Here is a 19,688-nt window from a genome sequence, read left to right as displayed (position 1 = left end):
CAGAAGCCCCCATGTTGAGCCTCGCATAATCCTTCCAGTTTTCTCTAGAACTGGAAGTTTTCCCACTTCCAGAGGGAAATGAGGGACTTTGTGGTTTATTCCCCAAGGTCTGGGGTAGAGGCCAAAGAGGGCCTTTGTCTGAGAACTCCAGTAAGGCTTACTCCAGGGCTCTGACAAATACTCAGTGAAACTGGCAATCCGGGGCATTCCTGTTTCTTGGGAGACTTCTCTCCAGGGGTATCAGGATATGCCGCTTCACAATCTCTCTTCACTCATCTGACCTCCTTGGAAACAGCCGTCCGGCATTTGACAGTCATGAGGCTGGAGAGCTGTGGCCCTGCCTCTTGAGAAAACTGGGCAATTAAATTTTCCTAAATGAAGTTTTTTACTGTGTCCTAGTGATGACACTCCTGTTGTGGAATTGGATGGAATTTTTGTGGAAGGCAGTTGTTTCCTGGAGGAGCATCTTAATATTTTCCTCAGCCTAAATCTACCTGGACGTATTTTTCCATCCTGGATAGCTGTTCCAGAACTCGTTTAGAATGCCCCTCGGGTGGCAGGCACTCAGCACAAGAATTCAGGAATGAATAAAAGAAGGCCCCCTGCACTCAGTGAGCTCACAGGGAGACAGACACATAAACAGCCCCACAGTAATAGCCGCGTGTCCAGGGGAGGGGCCAGATAAAAATAGAAATAATGACCATTTCTACAGCACTCTGGAGCTCACTTGATCCTACACCACCTCATTTGGCCCACACGAAACTGCCCTTCAAGGTAGCTAACACCCTTGTGTTATAGATGAGGATGCTGACCTGGAGAATGAAGACATCCTTGCTCGAAAGACAGGCCAGAGCTGGAAAATCAGGTCTTGTGATTCTAAATCCCAGGCCCTGGCCACAGCACCACGTGGCGCCTGACTTAAACCCAATAAACTAAATGGTTGGGCTTGGTTGTTCCACACATATTCATCTCTTAGAATTTTGAACAAGCAGAGAAAAATACCTTCCTCACTACCTGAGGGAATAATCCAGTAAAATATTACGTTTCATTTAGCAATCATTCTTAGAAGGCCAGATGAATCCACAAGAAGTTGAACATAAATTCTTCTTGGGGATGCCTTTCTTTCTTTCTTTTTCTTGCCTTTTTTTCTTTCTTTTGGCCCTTTTATAATTCAGATAATATCCGGGTAACCTTCAAAGCAGGAATATGTGTCAATAAATTCCTTATTTATTGCCAACTTTGAGGGATTTTTAACTAGAAAAGCAGTATGTGTTTGTTGTTTTAGAAATCAACCAAAATTGAAGAATATATAGGGGGAAAGTTTCCTTTCCACCGTTCCCTGTCATTTCCATCCTGTCCCACCCCTGAGCCGTACCCCAATCCTGGTCCCCCCGGTCAACATCATTACCGGTCACTAAGAACTATCACTCTTCTTAGTCACACCCAAATATATAAAGTCACACATTTTTAAATTTAAAAATAAGGAAGGATAAGACAACTCTTCAGGAGCTTGGGGGTTCACCTCACTCAGCACTAGTCTACTTGATCATTAAATATTCTTGTGCCTTCAAAAAAAAAAAAAAAAGATGCACAGTCAAGTTGGTGACTTTACTACAGTCCAGGCCCAAAATGTTCAAGCTGATGACACCTGCAGCACTTACAAACTGAAGGTTTCCAAATCTACTCCCAGAGGTTCTGATTCGGGTGGGACCCCGAATCTCAATTTGTTACCAGTGACTCTGATGTAGATGGCTCAGAAGCCACACGGGGAAAAAACAGTGCAGGAGGGTACTTACTGGAACCATCCTTTCCAGCTACCCAGACACAGCCCTGCCTCTGGCCAGGGCCTCCGGGTCCTGCCCCCAGCCCCTGTTTTTCCCAACCAGGTGTGCTCCCCTCAGGCTCACATCTGGGACTCTGAAAGATGGTGGTTGTGTTACTGCTGCAGCTAACACTTGCATTGTTTGATGAATGCCAAGCAGTCAGTGTGCTGGAAATTCACACATGCAAATGCACACACGTGCACACACGCACACACAGTGAGGTGGCATTATCCCCACTTGTCAAATAAGAAGACCAGTCAGTATTCAGAAAAGGGTAATCCAAGGTCATGCAGCCAAGACCCAGACCGGTCTGTGTGATTCCACCCTGGGCGTGGTCCCCACACATGGCTGCTTCCTTCCACGGCCAATTTCCATGTTCTTGTCTCACCTCCCTCCTGTGACTTCAGCACAATTCTATCCATCTAGGGAGAGTTTCACTCCTCTTCAGTAGATCCTTGGCTTTCGTTTCACCGAAAAGCACTTATCCCACAATCGTATTCACCATCTGGTCTTCGGCTATTATCAAATCCTTTCTGGAACCGCTTTTATCTTTCACATCTGGAGTTTTGTGTTTCTCTGAGAGGGACTAATCTACCCGACTCCTTAAATATTTTGATGGCTTCCGACCCTTCTCTAAATGGAGAGATGGTTCCACTAGAGCCTAAATAGCTTGGGAGGTCATGTCGTGAGAGGACCCCTGGCAACGTGACCCAGCTCACAGCTCAGTCTCACACCACAAAGTAACCAGCACTCTGCGGGCCCCCTGGAAATCCGCAGCAGCCTGTGATGACACTCAAAATTTTTGTGATTACAAGTCACAATTTGCCTTCCTCATAGACCGTCAAGGTCGCAGAGGGCAGAGAACATAGTAGAAACTCAGTAAATATGGGTTAAACTAAATCCAAGTGAACGGGGTCCACCACGCTCTCACATTTCTTTCCCACTATTCCCAACATCATAACAATTCTGTGTTCCTGGTAGAGAGCACCAGGGCCTCCACCATCGCTGGCGTGGAGTTTTGATGGTGATATTATGCCAAGCATGAGCTCTAGCAAGACAGAGACACTCAAGGCAGGACCGAAAGAAGGAGGGTCAGGCCAAGAATGAAGCCCCAGATTAGCTGAGAGTTAAAGGCCAAATAAACTCAAAAGACCACAAATGGACAAAAGGTCAGGGGTAGAGATGGTCATGGCAAGAGGCCAAGGAGTTATGAGTAACCAGGGAGTGACTGTTGCTCTGCCTCAGTCTCCCCAGATGATATATCTTTGGGGGATACCAAACATACTGTCTGGAAAGGTCGCTGATGAAATTAAAGACACTGTAAAATAAAAAGCAAAATCCAGGCCAGCTCTGCTTGAGAATGTCCGCCTGAGCTAATCACTGGAGCGCTGCCGTGTTGTGCGGCCAGTTCTCATTCTTTAGTCCAGAGGAAATCAGAGAAATGACACCCACTCTCTTGCCCCCGGAGGTGGCTGAGCGCTTCCCTGGTGAGAGCCCTCGAGTGTCATCGCGCTCTCTGGCTCTTCAGGGCACTCTAAGCCACAGAAGGCCTCTCTGAGGCTCGTTCCCCTTGGGCAGAGTTTGAATCCTACCAGCTGAGAACCCTACCTGCCTCCACGAATAGGCCTTTCTGTTTGATAAATAGTTGGAAAACGCACTGACCTGTGTAAACTCTATTCTGAAAATACCCTCACCAGCCGTCAGAAGCAGAGGGAAGCAGGGGGTACCGTGGCAAGGAATAGACCAGCAATCAAGAATCCCGAAAGTACCCCAGGAGAGCGGGCTGGGGCGAGGAAGGACAGGCGAACCAGAAGTGAGGACCAGCAGGGAGAGGAGAAGGCCCTTTAATTTTTCACGCCAAAGGCAGGAACTGCCAGCCGAGCACCAATGGGGAGGTGAGCCTCAAGGGACAGGGAAGCGGGCAATCTTAGCTGACAGCATTTGTAACAGATGTGGGGGTAGGCAGGGGAAGTCCATTATGAGTGAGCTCAGTTCCCCCCAGTTTTACACAAATCTGTGGGACAGAAGGGGCACCACCAGCCAATCACTGCAGTAGGATGGTTTCCACCCAACCCACCCCAGACCTGAAGGACTTTCAAGACACATGGGGGGGATGTTTATTGACTGATGCTCTTACTTAACGAAATATGTTTGCTTTTAGGCCCTAATCTGTCTATTTCAAGTCCTAGGCCTATAGGATTATGATTAGTTGTCTACTAGCACTGTTTTTCTAACTTGTTATTAAAGATCTAGGACCCCATTTTGTGTTCCAGGAAGATATAAGCCAGATCTGATAGAGAGGTGGGGAGTCAAGAAGGTAATATGCTGAGGCTTTATAGTTGTTATCGCAGATGGGGCTTCAAGGTCCTTTTTAAAATGTTTTTCAAAATTTTTCAAATAAAGACTATATATTGCATCCACAGTCAGCGAAAAACAGTTATAAAAGGTACAAAATTCTCAAATATCATCTTCAAGGTCAGAGGCTCATAGGATCCCATGGTCAGGATAGAACTTCACACTCCTCTTGTTTCCAGCAACATCTCCCACGTGAAGCTTCTCACCATTTCCCAAGAATCAGGCCCTTTCATGACCCGCCCCCCGACCCCTCCGCCCTTCCTTTGCATATGCTGTTCTCTATTCATGAAATGCCTCTTACCGCATGGAGAGCTTCTACTCATCCATCAAAACCCTGCTCAAAAACCCTTTCTTCTGTAAGAACATTTCCAGCCTTCCCTGGCAGAGCTGTTGCTTTCACGCAGTCTCCACAGCGCCGTCCTGGTGCTTGCTACACTGAATTATAATTGATTCATCTATTTTGGTAATTTTCTTTCCTAGAAAACTTTGGGTCTATCAAGCGCAGCCACAGGGACCCTTCTGTGTCGGCATATCAGACACATACTAGGAACTCAGTGGACAGAAGATATTGGGTACCTGCAGAATCCCTGCACATGGCCTCTGGTCTCTCCACCTCACCCCCACTGTGGCGCGCCCTTGGACACTCTGCACAGACACAATGTTCACTTCTCTGGATTCTTCCCCTGCCTGGGTTATCTCTCAGATAGGGCTAGGGAAAAGCCTGATCTGCTTCACTCTGTCCCTCCAAACCACAATGTCTAGTACTGCTCGGTGCATGATTGAACACACGGCCAGGCACACGCATGTCACACACAGCCAGGCATATTGATTGGGGACAGCTGTGGTCAAATGGTCACTTAGATGAATGGTTGAATGCTCTGTAATTGGACAGGCGAAAACCCCATTTTCTAAGTGACCTCAAAATACCACATGGACGTCAGGTGAGCTGGATACATGTTTGTTTTACCCCTTCCCTCTTCAAACTGCCCTCTGAGAAAAGTAGAAAAATGAGAACTGGGCAAAAGGCAAAAAGAGAAGAAACTTGAATAATCCACAAAATGGGGTCGCTGGCATTTTCCAAAATGTAATCTCAGGACCAGTCTTATGAGACCTTCCATGAAAAAGCACCACAAAATCCAGTATGTTTGAGGACAACTGATGACCCCTTCTTGGCAATTCACACTTAGCACATGCAGAGCTCCCAGAAGCCCTGTGGGAAACAAAGTTATTTAGCTCAGTTTATGCTACAACTTCCAAAACCTATTGGACTGCAGGAGAATTTTCCCCACCCAGTGTCTCTTTACATCCAATTTCATGCATTACACCACAGGGAACATTACCCCAAACATAAATTGGCCTGATCATTAAACAAATTAAGAGGAGAGAGCCAAAATCCCACTCCTAGTGGGCAGGATATTTATTAAACACCAACAAGCCATCAGCAGAGTCAGTTACAACTGAAAGGAAGTTGAGGGCACTTTCTGGGTCCACTATCAAGCCGGAGGTTCTGAAGCTCGGCACCTTCATAAGTGCCCACCCCTCACCCTTGAGCCTCACCCCTCCTGATCCTTGACCCACTGCAGATGTGCCTCCTCCAGTGACCCCAGGCACCCCAGGAGCCACCCCAGGAGCCACTGCGGCCAGCCTGGCCCTCCCACCAGAGCAGGTCAGCACCTATTTTCCCCGACGACCGAGGCACCGTGGGCAACAACACTGAACCCGCAGGCAGAGCTTGCACCTTCGGGGAAACACAGCCTCCCTGTGTCAGCCAGAGCCCTTCGCTAAGCAGCAGCTTTCACATCGGACCCAAAAAGCCGAAACAGAGATGTGGCCGCTCTCCTGTCCCTGGGCTTGCAGGCTGCTGGAGGACTGGGCTGGCTGGGAGGAGGCAAAGGCGGAAGCCCACCAAGTCTGTAGGGGAGTTTCCACTAGCCCATTTCCCAGAGATGACTGCCTGGGCGGGAGGGAGCGGGTCCACGCAGCCAGGGGCATCAAGTGGGAACTGGAGAGCCTGGGTTAGAAGGCTCTCAAAGACCTGGTCTGATGGGCCCCCATGGAAGGAGCATGAGGCCTTCGGTGGCCTCGGTGTGCATCCTGCTTTCCTGCACACCCCCGAGTCGGGAGGACTCTGAGCTCCATGCAGGCTCTGCCACCGTCCTCCGTGCAATCAGATGCAGCTCATTTTTATTTCTCTGAACTTCAGCTTTTAATCTACAAAAGGGGAATACTGACGATCTCACTGAATTATTGGGATCACAGAACGGGACACTGTCTATATGCAGGAGACCTCGAAGCTAAAATATAAAGCAATTGCCTCCCGTTGCTAAATAAAGCTGTGTAACCTGAATCATGGCTTGTAAGAGCCACTGACCAGATGTATGAATGAGTGACAGAGGTTTCTGGAAAGGAAAGGACACCGCTAACATATAAACTCTGGTGGTAAAAACTCCAGAAGTGGCCATTATCAACCTCCAGATGCACCGATTTCCACAGGTAGGGAGTGTGGAGCCCCAGACCACGCCCTCCCATGCCTGTGGCAGACAGCAGCGCCCAACACCCCCTGCCGCCGCCAAACCTCCACTAGGAAGCATCTCCCCTGTCAAGGACAAACAAGGAAATCCAGCAAACCTGGAAATATTTCTTTTTCAAGGAAAAAAAAAATAAAAGCCTGCTTTCAATGAAACAGAAAGTGGGTGACTGTCCTCCAAATTCATGTGTTATAGGTAGGAGGCGGGCCTTTGGGGGTGACTAGTGGAGTGTGAACATGGAACCTCCAGACAGGGTTGGTGCCCTTAGAAGACGGGCCTCCAGAGCTCGCTCCACTCCCCAAGGGCAGGCCCCAAGAACACACGGGCAGAGAGGCCTGGTGAAGAGCCTAATCTGCCTGCACCTTCATCTTTGACTTCCAGCCTCTAGACCTGTCGTCTAACCCCGCCCTCCCCACCCCACCCCACCCCACACCCCCAGGTCTACAGTATTTTCTTATAGCAGCCCAAACGGACCAAGAAAAAGGTCACTGAAAATAACTCGAGTTCTGAGAGTAAAGCCTTGTATGAGTGACCTCTTGGCCTGGCTAATCGTGTGCCGAGCACATTGGGGCAACAAAGATGACCGCAGTCTCTGCCTTCAAGAGTGCATGGCCGAAGGACTGAACACAAAACTGTAATAAGGGGTAATAAGGCTCAGAACAGGGGCAGGTGTGAGGACACACCCACCCCGCCCAGGAGTCGGGAAGGTGTCCGGGAGAAGGACCCATCGAGCAGGACATGAAGAGTGGCCAGGGATGGCCAGACCAAAAAAGGCAAGAGGGACATTTTAAGAAGAACAGACACAAACGGGGAACGGTTTGGAGGTAGAAAGGGTGTGGACAAGAGATTGGGGGAGGCGGTGGGAAGAGCGCATTTATTAGAGGAAAAAAATGACTGACTGAAGTTCATAAAACAGGAAATTGGCCGGGGCCTCATCACTACATTTTATGGACTTCAACTTGTAACCCGAGGTTAAGAACTCGTGGGCCATGAGCTAAAGCAGTTCGTACTGGTGACATAGTATTTTCAAGTGATTTCAGATACCATTTTTGAATTGGGGGATTTTCTTCATGATCTGGACTGTCAACACAGTCTTAGGACACCAAAAGCAATGAGAAAAAAATATAACTTCATAAAAATAAAAAACAGTTGTGCTTTAACAGACACCATTAAAAAAGGAAAAGACAGTCCGCAGAATGGGAGAAAATATTTGGAAACCATGAATCTGATAAGAGACTTGGATCTAGAATATGCACCGAACTCTTATGGCTCCAAAATGAAAAGAAATCCAAGGTTTTTGTTTGTTTTTAAATTAATAAAAACAAAATTTGAACTGAAAAATAAAAATCGGGAATATTTTAAGGTCCAGATTTCTTTGAAACTTCAAGAACTGACCAGTCTGGGTTCATATTCCTGATGCAATGACAGGCTGGCACAGGGCAGCGCCTGACTCTGCTAGGTAATCCCGTTAGAGCCTCAGTCCTACTCTTCCCCACTGCTGCCCACACTGAATCCCCTTAAAGACACCGAGGGCTCCTAACAAGATCCTCCAAGCACTCTACGCAGCAATCTCTAAGACTGAACTCATTCTGGCACTCAGTTGGAAGTTTTATGTTTTGGTTTTTTATTTCCTCCACTGATTTTATCACCATATTCCAAGAAAGCTCTTAGAAAGCAAAGAATGTCCCATATACTCTGTGTCTCACACAACACCTAGCACAAGACTAAGATTTTTTTTTTTTAAAGATTTATTTTTATTTATTTATATAAGCACTGGGTACAGTCAGAAGCGCGGGAGGGTGAGAGAATTCACCAGAGCCAGAGCAGGGAGCAGAGCAGGCAGAAGGACCGAAGGACACTGCTGAGGGGAGCAGCGGGCGGCAGGAGAGGTCTGCGCGCCATGTGGGACCCTCCTCTGGTGGCCGGGGAGCAGCTGGGGATCGAACCGGCGCCGCAGAGGCTGCGGGCAGCTTCGCAACCCAGCGCTCAACTGCACAAGACTAAGATTAAGAAGATACTCTACGTTTATGAAATGGATACATAAATGAATGACTAAATAAGTGTCTCCAATATCTGCTTTTCTTCCCCCAAGTTTTGGATTTTTGCTATTAAAAACATGGCCTAAAACAAATGTGAATGTGTAATATAAAATGAACCACTGCAGTCAATCACTGCATTTTTCTTTCAATTTTCTATGAGTTTAAAATGGAAATAAGGACTCTGAACAAATGCGGAACAGACCATCACCTCTGACAGCAAGAAGAATTAGAGCCCAGGATGCTGCTGGTCAGATCACCAGATACTCTCAGTGATCTTAGAGGGGATCATGAGAAACTGGACAAGTGCCCACAGCTGGAGATGGGCAAATGTTGCTCTGATGTTCACAAGGGGAAGGAAGTTACAGCTTGCCAGTTCCAGATTAGAGAATGTCAAGTCACTCTCGGGCAAGTTTCTTGACACTTACAGGCAACCAGGTCAGGAAGCAAGGTCCATCTGGAGTCAGCACAGGGGTCAGTAAGAACAAGTCATACTGAGCTCATTTCATTTTCCGCTCTCTGACAAGAATTCTATCCAGTGTATTGGAGAACTACAGCAGATATATATGGTGCAATGGCGGGAAGAGGGGTGGTGGGCAATAGAAAGGGTTAATTCAACCCTCGGGCTATATCATTAGAAGCACGACTTACAGCAGAAAGGAGTCGGTAGTTGTTTTCTTTGACTACATCTAGAGTTTAGAACCTAGCATCACGATCGAAGAAGGCTACTGATAACGCAATCTTTTGGAGGTCCATTTGGCAAGTTCTCTTTCAAAGCACAAAACTCTCATCTAGATTTCTGGCATCTGTTAAAAATTTGATGAATCTGAATGGGTCTACATCCCTAAGGAACAACTGGTTGAACATAAAGTAGAACTGTCCACAATCACCACCACCCCTTCGTATATTGTCCTCACTGAGTTGGTGGGCCAACTGCCACATACCACCTCACATGGCCAACTTCACTCATTCATTCTATCTGCCAAGCACCCAAAGCCACTGGAGTTTACAAGCCAGGAAGCAGCAGATCCAAAGGAGAGGGAAGGTGATGAGCAGTAGGAAGCATCTTATCTGAGCAAACGAGAATAATCACAGGCCCAGGGGCCAAATCAGAGTCTCCCAACAGCCATGGGAAGAAGTATCTGTCTTGTTCCATGAAGAACCAATAGGTGGGGAAAGACATATCTCCCCAACTTAAAAACCACTTACAATGGCAGAGCCATCCAAAGACAACATATGTGGGCTTGGGGTAGTGAGTCCCCAGCACTGGAAAGGCACGAGCATATGGCACACACCTGTGAGGCAGGTGTGTACCCAAAGAGATTCAGGTATCTGATGAGGCAAGAAAGGGCCTGACTCAGATTTTTTTTTACAATATGAAAAAAAGCTGTTTGTAAACCTACTCCTTTGTTAGGTCAATAAATTCTTGAAAAAGAGATCAAAGAGCGTAAGTAAACAAAGAACTCAGCATTGTTTTAAAAATCAAAAGTTCCCTCAGAACAGTCACAGAAGATGGGAGCGGCCTAGAGAGGTGGAGCGTTTGCACCCAGTTGGCCACGTGATACCGAGGGAGCCAGGTAATGGGCATCGGGCCTCATTTTTGGCCAGCGGTCAAACATTCTTCAGAGGCGAGCAACAAAGGCAAGGGGACGAAAGTAGGAGGGTAGACAATAGAAGGCCATCTAGAGGCAGCCGGTCCCCGCCGCACACAGCCATCTGCTTCTGCCATCAATCCTGCAAGGGGCGGCTTCCACAAACAACGCGGGGGACGCCGGCCCCACGGAGACCGCCTGGCCTGTGCAGGCCCAGCCCGGTGACCTCGGGCCAGTCATTTCACATTCCTGGGCCTCAGCTGCATCTCCAAAACCGAGTCCTTACAAACGTTGTCTGCACGTCATGTGGGCCAAGAGCAGCCATGTCGGAGCAAGCCACGCAAACTGTAGCGCCTGGTACGCACTTCAGCACTGCTGAAGATGATTAATGAGCAGGACGTCGGCAGCAAAGGGAGAGGCCCACGCAGAACAGCGTCCTGACCTACATTGCGTGGGTGTCACCTCGAAAGGGATAAACCCAAACTCCTCCAGCCAGAATGCACAGGCATTTAGAGTCCGGGGAAGACAAGATCATTTGGGCAAATTTCCTGCTGGACGTCATTACCCTGCACTTGCTAACTCGTTGTGAAGAGAAAGGTGGGGGGGGGGGTAGCGAAAGAACAGGGCGGAGCAATAAACACTGAGCTGACCCTCCAGTAAAGCTCCCTGGGCAGGGTGGCAATCCCTTCAAAAATGAGATGAGCGCATTCCCAACCCGGAGAATGCTTTAAGGAAACCTCAAAGCGTCTAAAATTCAACATCCCCTTCTCCATGATGGCATTTTCCATGAGAACCTCAGTCGAATATCAATAATCAGTGAAATGAATCTTATACAATATAAACTCCCTAAAAAGTGTTTCTCCAAAGACGGCTTCCATAGGGCACAGCTGGGCAAATTCAGTCTGCGAGCAAAGAAGGGCTGAGGGGCTTCTAGATTTCCAGCAAGCCCGAGACATCCTATGGCTGCACCGAACTGATCGTGAGAGGAGGGGACCTTGAAGGACAGGGTTTCCTGGTCCTCTCACCGGGGGGCTGTCCGAGGGGACCTGTAGGCTCATGGGACCAGAACTAAAAGGCAAAAGGCTTTGGGGACTGGAAAAACACAAAGCGTGCGTTGTCGGCTGTTCCCGCCCAAAGTTTCCCAGCGCTGAAGCCGGTGCAGCAGCTGCGGGTGGGCCTGCTGCTGCCGCCGCTGCCGAGGAGGCCACCAGGCTGCCCGGGGCCTGAGCTGCAGCGGCACCTAGAAGCAGGTGTGGCAACCTCAGGTCCCCGGGCCCCAAGTCCCAGTTCCCTGCATGCCCCCTCCCCCCTCTCACCCCCCCACTCCGGTTGCCTCAAGGGCGGGCGTTCACATCCACTGGGGACAGATTTGGCCTTTACTCTTTCCCTGCTGGACCACAACACGCCCTGTGTCGCAGCCAGGCGGGCCGTGGCCGGCAAGGAAACAGATGCTAAGAGGCGCGGCCCAGGATCCCCTCAGGGTCCTCCTGGGAGAAAGGGTGAGCATGGCGGGTGCTGCTTTGAGATTTTTCTGACCAGAGCTGAACCCAGAACTGGGGAGGGTGGGAGAAGCCCTGTCTGGCCTGAAGGGTTCTGCCTGCGTCTGTCTGCGATTGTGTCTGTTTTCGCATTCTGCCCGGCTGGTGAGTGTGCCCCCGGCGGCACCAAAGCTGGAACAAGCAGCCAGAGGTCACCAGCCCTCATGGCAGGCCTCCCGGGCCCCCCCAGAGGCCAGGCAGCGACCAGGCCAGAAGGGCGCACCAAGCCGTGGCTCTGAATGAGGGCTGATGACCCAAACGCCAGCACAGAGCCGGCGGCGCGTGCGAGAATGCACCGTTTGCTGCACCGCTTCCTGCATCGCTCCCTCTTCATGCCTAAACGCCTGCATTAGTCTGGATCAATACGCCCCATAACAGTTGATCCACGGCCGCCCAGGCCAGCCGAGAGACACCCACAAAGAAGTGCCCCCGGGGACGCCACTGCCCTCTGCACGCACACGTGAATCCCAGCCCAGAGAAAGGGGCAGAGCAGGCCACGAGCAAAAAGGAGAAAGGGAGGCAAGCAGATCATAAAAAATATGCATCGTGTCCAGGGGCTACCAGCGTGGGGCGGGGGGAGGCAGTGGCTGTCAAAAGGTTCTTAGAGCGACATGTCATGGCCAAGATGATGGAGCATCAGAGACACTCCTTGAGCGGGGCGCCGAGCCTCCTCGCACACCTGCAATGCAGTGATCGCTGCCCTTCCACCAGCCACACGCCCAGCACAGCCCAGCGCTCTGCAGTCAGACCAGCCCGGGCTTGCGTGGCTGCCGCTGTTCCGCCTCACAATAAGATTATTGATGCATAACAACATTTCCCGATGGCAGGGGTGGGGGTGCAAGCCAAAGCAAGAGAAAAAGGCGAGGGGAGGGGAGGCGTGCCCCCCGGCCTGCAGCTTACCTTTTATTTGGGCTTCATATTCGGCGATGATCTCTTTGTCTTTCTTGAACTTAGTTTGAGATGACATCTTCCAACGTGGCCAAAGGCACTGTCAGGCTGCTTGATTTATTTCTCCTTTTCTTGCCGAGTCCTTTCTCCAGCCCTGGAAATCACAAGGCTCAGGTTGATTTCACCGGTTTACCGGCTAATCTCTTTTACTCAGCTGCAGAGCTGGGGGGAAAAAAATCCCTCTTGTTCTGGGAGGAAAAGGCTCTTTACTCGCCGAAAAATGTCTCTTAGTAGCTTGGTCTGCTCAGCTCCTCTTGCAAAAGAACCACCACCCTAGGAGACGGTAACCTGCCCCAGATTTTCAAGATTTTTCTTCCAAAAAATAATAACCAAGAGCGTGCACGCGCACACACACACACAGTCACTCACGCGTACACTCGAGCACTCACCCAGACAGGCACACACATGGTCGTGATGGACACACACATACACACACACACACACACCCTCACTCACACCAGCTCACACACACATGCACGAGGCAGGGCGCCTCCTTGGTCCTGCACTCGCCCCGCTGGCTGTGGAAGGCTCTGCCGAGGAGGTGGTCAGGTTGCCAAGGGGCCGGTCATCTCGCATCCTCCCTCCACTCGGCGCCGCGGGTCTGATGTACAGTGAGGATCAAAGCCAAGAGACTGAGCTGGAAGTTCTGCCGCTGCAGCGCTAAGCTGGGGTGAACCCGGGGCTGGACTGCTCGCCCCGCAGGGCTGCCGAGCTCCCCCCACCGCCTCGTCACCAGGCTCCGCCTACTGGATTTTATAACAACTGACACATTGTAGCCTACAGGAGAGCAGAACTCACTGCAAGGAAAAAGGGGAAGAAACCTCACAAAAGGCGAGGCAGCAGGAAAAAGAATTGGGTCGGGAGGCCTGAGAGGCCCCTTGCTTCGCAGGCCGCCGAGGGCTCTTTCTTCCAGAAACTCCAAATGGTCCACTTTTTCATTGCAGCATGCAATTTAATGCTCCCTCTCCAAGCAGCAGCTCTGTGATAGCTTGTCACTCAGTCAGGACCGGCGAGCAGAGGGCCTGCCCCACACAAGCCAGCTTGTTAGTATTTGTTGAGAGATTGTGGGGTGGCAGGGGTAATGCCAGACAGCGTGGCACAGGCCTGGGGAGCCAGCAGGCTGGAAACATGCAGCTACCATGCCGGTCGCCTGGGGCTTTGGGCAAATCTTCAACTCATCGAGCCTCAGTTTCCTCATCAATGAAGGGGTCTCTCTTAGGGGGATTTTTCATTCATTTTTGTCAATACTTGCTAAAAGCTTTCTATAGGTGGGGATCATTCTGGGTGTGAGGATACGGTAAATCAAAATAGGATATATATGTATCCTAACGCACCTGGAGCTCTAGGCCTCCCCATCAACAACTCCCGCGGGTTATCACGGGCCACGTAACCACTCGTGGTAAAAGCAGCCCGAGCAGAACCCGGGATGCCTATGAATGGCGCCTCCTGGAGTTGTACAAGGCCAGAGGCCCTGGGAGGAGAAGATGAAAAATAAACAGAGTAAGTTATATAATGTGACGTAAGATGATAAATGCTATGGGGGAGAAAATATTGCAGAGTAAGGAACTTGAGGCCCAAGGGAGCTCTTGGGAGGATCAGATGAGAGTGCGAAGCTCAGCTTAGCACGGTGTCTGACTCACGGTAAGCACTTGGTAAGCGGCCGCAAGTGTGTTACCCCATTCTAGCACCCTAACAACATAGTACAAGTACCCCTTTTCCACAGATGAAGAAATGGAGGCACAGATGTGGGAAGTGATGTGCCCAAGGTCACCAGCCTCGGCTGTCTGACTACTGATCTGCCGGTCGGATGCCCCAAGTCTCTCGCATTCTGCCAGACCCAGCCATGTCACACGCACGTGAGGCAGAATGAGATTTGTTTGGTAAAAAATGAAATCAGTCGCTCTAGGTGGCTGACCACTGGGCTGTCACATACTAGTACCATCATCAACACACATGTCCTCCTAGTGTGGTGTTGCCACAGATGTCTCAAAATTGCCTTCCAGCTGCTACTTTCTGAGTGCGGAGAACATGGTTTGATTAGGATTCAGAAAACACAGAGTATCCATGCTCGTCCACTGGGGCTTCCCAGAGGAGGTGGCAGTTTCAGTGGGTCTCCCAGATAGGCCAGGCAGGGGGGCGGGGGAGTCGGGCATTCCTGGGGAGCAAATGTCATGAGCTAAGGCCTGCAGGTGGGAACACGGAGGACCTGCTGGTAGAAAGCACAGGGAGAAGCCCAGCTGGAGCACCATGGGTTCGTGACAGCTTCATGCCCAGAGACAGGAGGGAGCAGAGTCCAAAACAGACATGCCCCTGGCCGCGGCCATGGCCGTCATCCTCTTGCTCTGCCCCCTGCCCCCAGGCATGCTCAGGCCCTCTGCTGTGGACTAGTTTAAGTCACCCATGTGGCCTGAGAAAGATGTGCTCCGAGGTTTACATCCCTGCGTCAAACCCAGATGATCAAATGAAAAAAAGGATTAGCCCTGTTCTTCCGCTGGCCCATCTGAGGTAGAGAGGGGGTAAGTGGCTGTCCCCCGTTTGCGGCAGCACAGAGATGTCTGCTAGTCTCATTAAAATTTTCAATCCAGGGCCTCCCCAGTGGCGCAGCGGTTGAGCGCTGGGTTCTGGGGCTGCCCACGGCCTCTGCGGCGCTGGTTCCATCCCCAGCTGCTCCCCGGACACCGGAGGAGGGTCCCGCATGGCGCGCAGACCTCTCCTGCCGCCCGCTGCTCCCCTCAGCAGTGTACTTCGGTCCTTCTGCCTGTTCTGCTCCCCGCTCTGGCTCTGGTGGGTTCTCCCACCCTCCTGCACTTCTGACTGTATACCCAGTGCTTGTATAAATAAATAAATCTTTAAAAAAACAAAAAAAGGTTTAAAAAAATTAAAAAAAAATTTTCAATCCACAAATATTCTAGGAGACCCATGTGCAGGGCACGGAGCCACGGGAATGGGCACAGAAAGCTGTGAGACGGAAGTTAAGGGGCGCGTGGGAGCCCTGCTCTGCAGGTGGCTGCCACTGTGGCTCTGCCGCTTGTCAGTTTGGGGGGGCTTGGGGAGCTTCTGTACCTTCTCTGAGCCTCAGTTTCCTCATCTGTAAAAGGACAGTGCTCCCACTCATGGCACAGGATCCAGGGAAGGTGGACTTAAAGCGCCCGCGACAGTGCGCGTCCTGTGAATGTCATTGCTTTCTAGGGCCCAAGCCTGCAGGGCCTCAGACCAGAGTTGGAACTCCGCAGATACTCGGCTAGGAACAGGAAGAGAGGAAAGAAGGGAGTGTGAGAAAGAAGAAAAGGGTGGTGCTCCCTGCAAATCTAGCACTGCACACAGTGAGTCCACATCATCTAGAATCTTCTATCCCCAAGATGAGGTGCGTGCAGCCTGGGCAGGCCTCCTGGCGACGTGTGATCCCTCCTCCCCCTCCGCTCCTGGCCGTCTCCCAGGGCCCTCCACAGCATCCCCGCCATGTAGCCGCCTCTCCTGCCTGAGAACCAACTGCTGTCCTGATGTTCACCCCTCACGTGGCAGTAACAGGAACCAGACTTCTTCAAAATAAATGTGGCCTGAGCCCGGAGCAGGGGGTCTTCAAGGGATTTGATCCATGTCAGCCCCCGTGGAAGGGGTTACCCCCTGGAAGGGTATATTCCATTTCCTTCAGGCTCACTTCCTAAATTCGTTTAGGTATCCCTGACTGATGTTAACAGCTCGTATTTATCAAGCCCTCACTCCACACAGGCGCTGGGCCAAGCTCTGTGCAGAGCGTATCCCCAACTGCTCGCCACGGCCCAGCAAGTCAAGTGCTTCTTTTAGGGAAGGAGACACAGAGGCACAGGGCAGTGAAGCAGTTCGCCCAAGACCACACAACCAGGCTCTAACCATGTCACACACATGTCCAGACCGGCCCGGCTCGCAGCCCGAGGAACTGGGCCCAGGATTCGAGCCCAAGGCCATCTTCCTGTTACCATTGCCAACATTTCACATATTTTTTCAATCTCTGTCATTACATTTGGTTCAGTATAGTGTCAACCTGAAATCTGCCATTAAAAAACAATAACAGGGGGCCTCCCCGGTGGTGCAGCGGTTGAGCGCTGGGTTGCGAAGCTGCCCGCGGCCTCTGCGGCGCCGGTTCGATCCCCGGCTGCTCCCCGGCCACCGCAGGAGGGTCCCACATGGCGCGCAGACCTCTCCTGCCGCCCGCTGCTCCCTCCCCTCAGCAGTGTACTTTGGTCCTTCTGCCTGCTCTGCTCCCTGCTCTGGCTCTGGTGAATTCTCTCACCCTCCCACACTTCTGACTGTACCCAGTGCATATATAAACAAAACAAACAAACAAATAAATAAATAAAACATGCATCTATATAAAAAAAAAAAAAACAATAACAAGCTTGGGAGTTAAAGATATAAGGAAAACATGTCCCAAATGGCCACTGATGAGGCGTTAGTGACCACAGAGGCTAAATAATACAGACCCACTGAACTGGTTTCTTTTCCTGGTGGAATTAAAAAAAAAAAAAAAAAAGACTCTACTTGGAAGACGAGAGACCAGGAAAGTCTTTGGTTTCAAATCAGTTTTATTTTTCTAGTCAAATATGAAGCCCTCCCAAGAAGATTAATGATAGCTGGTATCTTTTGTGACATTTTCCACGTTGCCACCAACGAATATAGCCTTGGTGGCCCAGTGACTCCTCTGCCCTTCAACCTCTGTTCTGCAAAATGGAAGCAACAACAGAATTCAGCCTGTTCGTGCCAGAGGGGGCCACACAGACGCTCTCATAGTGGCAACGTCAACAGGCCTTCCTTGGCTGTATCGCTGGGTTTTTCCTAAAGCCCTATCATATTGTTTCTCTTATTTACAGAGGGTTCTCCTCACAAAAACCTGGAGCTGGGGGGCGGTGGGCATGGGGAAAGTAGGGCTGTTTTTAATCCCTGTTTGGTGGATAAGAAAATGGGTGGATAAGTAGAAGCTTTTATGGGAGAACTATTTTATAACCTCAACCATAAGGATGACCTTCTTAACAGCGTCACAAAACTCAAACCATAAAAGCATGACAGGGGCCTCCCTGGTGGCACAAGGGGTTAAGAACCATACTATGAAGCAATCCCCAGTCTCTGCAGCACAAGTTCAATCCCCAGCCGGCCAGGGAGAGACCCACATGGCACAGCAGACCTCTCCTGACTCGCCCCGCTGCTCCCCTCAGCAGTGTACTCTGTCTCTGGTGAATCTGCTCACCCCCGCAACTCTGGCCTGTACCCCAGCTCTTGTATGCATAAATAAATCTTTAAAAAAAAATGACGGCTTCAATTCTATAACATTTTGTTCAAAATTCTGCCTGGTCACAACCACCACAAGCAAAGACAGGCAGCAAACTAGGAAACATTATTGCAGCACATCTCACAGGCCACACACTCCCTGAGATCCAATTCTAACAAACCAAGCACACAGACGCTCTCAGCAGCCCTGCTCAGTCAGCAAGTGGAAGTGTAACAGGGTGGTCCCCAGGAAAGGGGGAGGTTCCCTGCCCCACCCAAGGGAGGGTGGAGCTGAGCAGGAAGAGGAGAAGCTGCAGAAGAGACTGAGGAAGGAAGCAGGATGGAGCCAGGAGACCTGGAGGAGGCGCATGGAGCCTAGAGACATGTGAAGAAACTGCGCTTGTCTTTTGGTCGTGGACTGGGTGACACAGATGTGGGTGAGACCCGTGGGGAGGTGACCATGGCAGCTTTTATCTTGATGTTGATTTTGCTCTTTTCCTTCTGGGCTTGTCTGGTTGTTTCTGACCCTTTGCTGTGGGTCCCCACTGGAAGGTGCTTTAGACTCATGGCAGGCTTTGGGGCCTTGCTCTGGGCCAATCCCATTTGTATGGACTTTTGCCCACGAGGGGACGGGTAACTTTGGGTGCTTCACTTAGAAACTAGACTCTTTGCCTTACCTGTATTGTTTCCTAGTTTTATTAAAGTTCCTTCCCATTAAAGTCTCCTATGTTTTGTGTTGATGCGGCGGATGGCAGAACCCATTTAGAATAGGCAGGTTTGCGGGGTTTGGGCTGCCCCTCTCCCTGTCCTAGAACAGATTTGGCATCCAACGTGATTTAGGACAGAGCCATCCGTGGTTAGTCAGCCCCATGGGGAAATTGGGCTTCCCTATGGCACTGGCTACCATAAGCGCAAATGTGATTTTTGGTTTCTCCGGTGTGTTTGTTTCATATGTCGATTTGCTGTTGAAAAACTGGCTTGGGCTTTGTGAAGATCTGTGTGTCTGTGTCTAATTTGTTTGTAGTGACTTGCTAAGAGATTTTAATTTGTGGAAATTGTTCTGTGCCAGTTTTACTCAAAAGATTAGGCAGTACATTGGACCATGTGGCCAGATCAAAGATGGCGTCTGAGGCCACTTGGCGTCCTCTTGTAAAATTCAAAGGTTCTTGTTGCTAGGACTTTGGAACTTTTTTTTTTCTTTCTTTTTGTAATCTCTGCTGTCTCATTAGCATTTCTAAAGGCAATAATGGTTCTTCCCTGGTATGTTGCTTTGTCTTTGGCTACTTCCTGCTCTCTTCCTGATGCATTTTGCAAGCCAGTTGTGGAGCAGTGGTGTTTAAATTAGCAAATGTATGCCTGGGTGTTAAGTAAAGAGTAGCCTTAAGCAGTAACTGGTAATTGCTGGTAGCCTTGATGGATTCTTGGAGATAACTTGAATTTTTGCAAAGTCTGGATCAGAAAAATTAACAAGATTTTGTCTGAGTCTGAAAGGATTTGCTACTGTGAATTTTGTCTACACAATTTGTTTTGGGCATGTTTGCCATTTTGAATACTGGATTTGTTCAATTGCTGGTGTAAGACAAGATTCTAAGTTTCTGCTTCCTACTGAGGAAGGTCTGTTATGGAA

The 19,688-nt window shown here is 50.1% G+C and overlaps 1 protein-coding gene across 3 annotated transcripts in view; it reads right to left on the bottom strand.

Moving 5' to 3' along the window:
- The window catches only part of SRGAP3 (SLIT-ROBO Rho GTPase activating protein 3), a gene marked incomplete at both ends in the record, with an annotated part of 162,377 nt that extends 149,538 nt beyond the window's left edge, over nucleotides 1-12,839 (bottom strand). For all 3 annotated transcript variants that reach the window (XM_084247703.1, XM_084247702.1, XM_084247704.1), the window contains one exon: nucleotides 12,773-12,839. In XM_084247703.1, coding sequence (XP_084103829.1) covers nucleotides 12,773-12,839 — 67 coding nt within the window. The remainder of the gene's footprint in view (nucleotides 1-12,772) is intronic.
- Between the last annotated feature and the right edge of the window lie 6,849 nt (nucleotides 12,840-19,688).

The sequence above is a fragment of the Talpa europaea genome (assembly GCF_964194135.1).
Source record: "Talpa europaea genome assembly, chromosome: 11".
Lineage (NCBI taxonomy): Eukaryota > Metazoa > Chordata > Mammalia > Eulipotyphla > Talpidae > Talpa > Talpa europaea.
The sequence above is the reverse complement of the archived record's forward strand: the minus strand, read 5'-3'. Positions and strand labels throughout refer to the sequence as shown.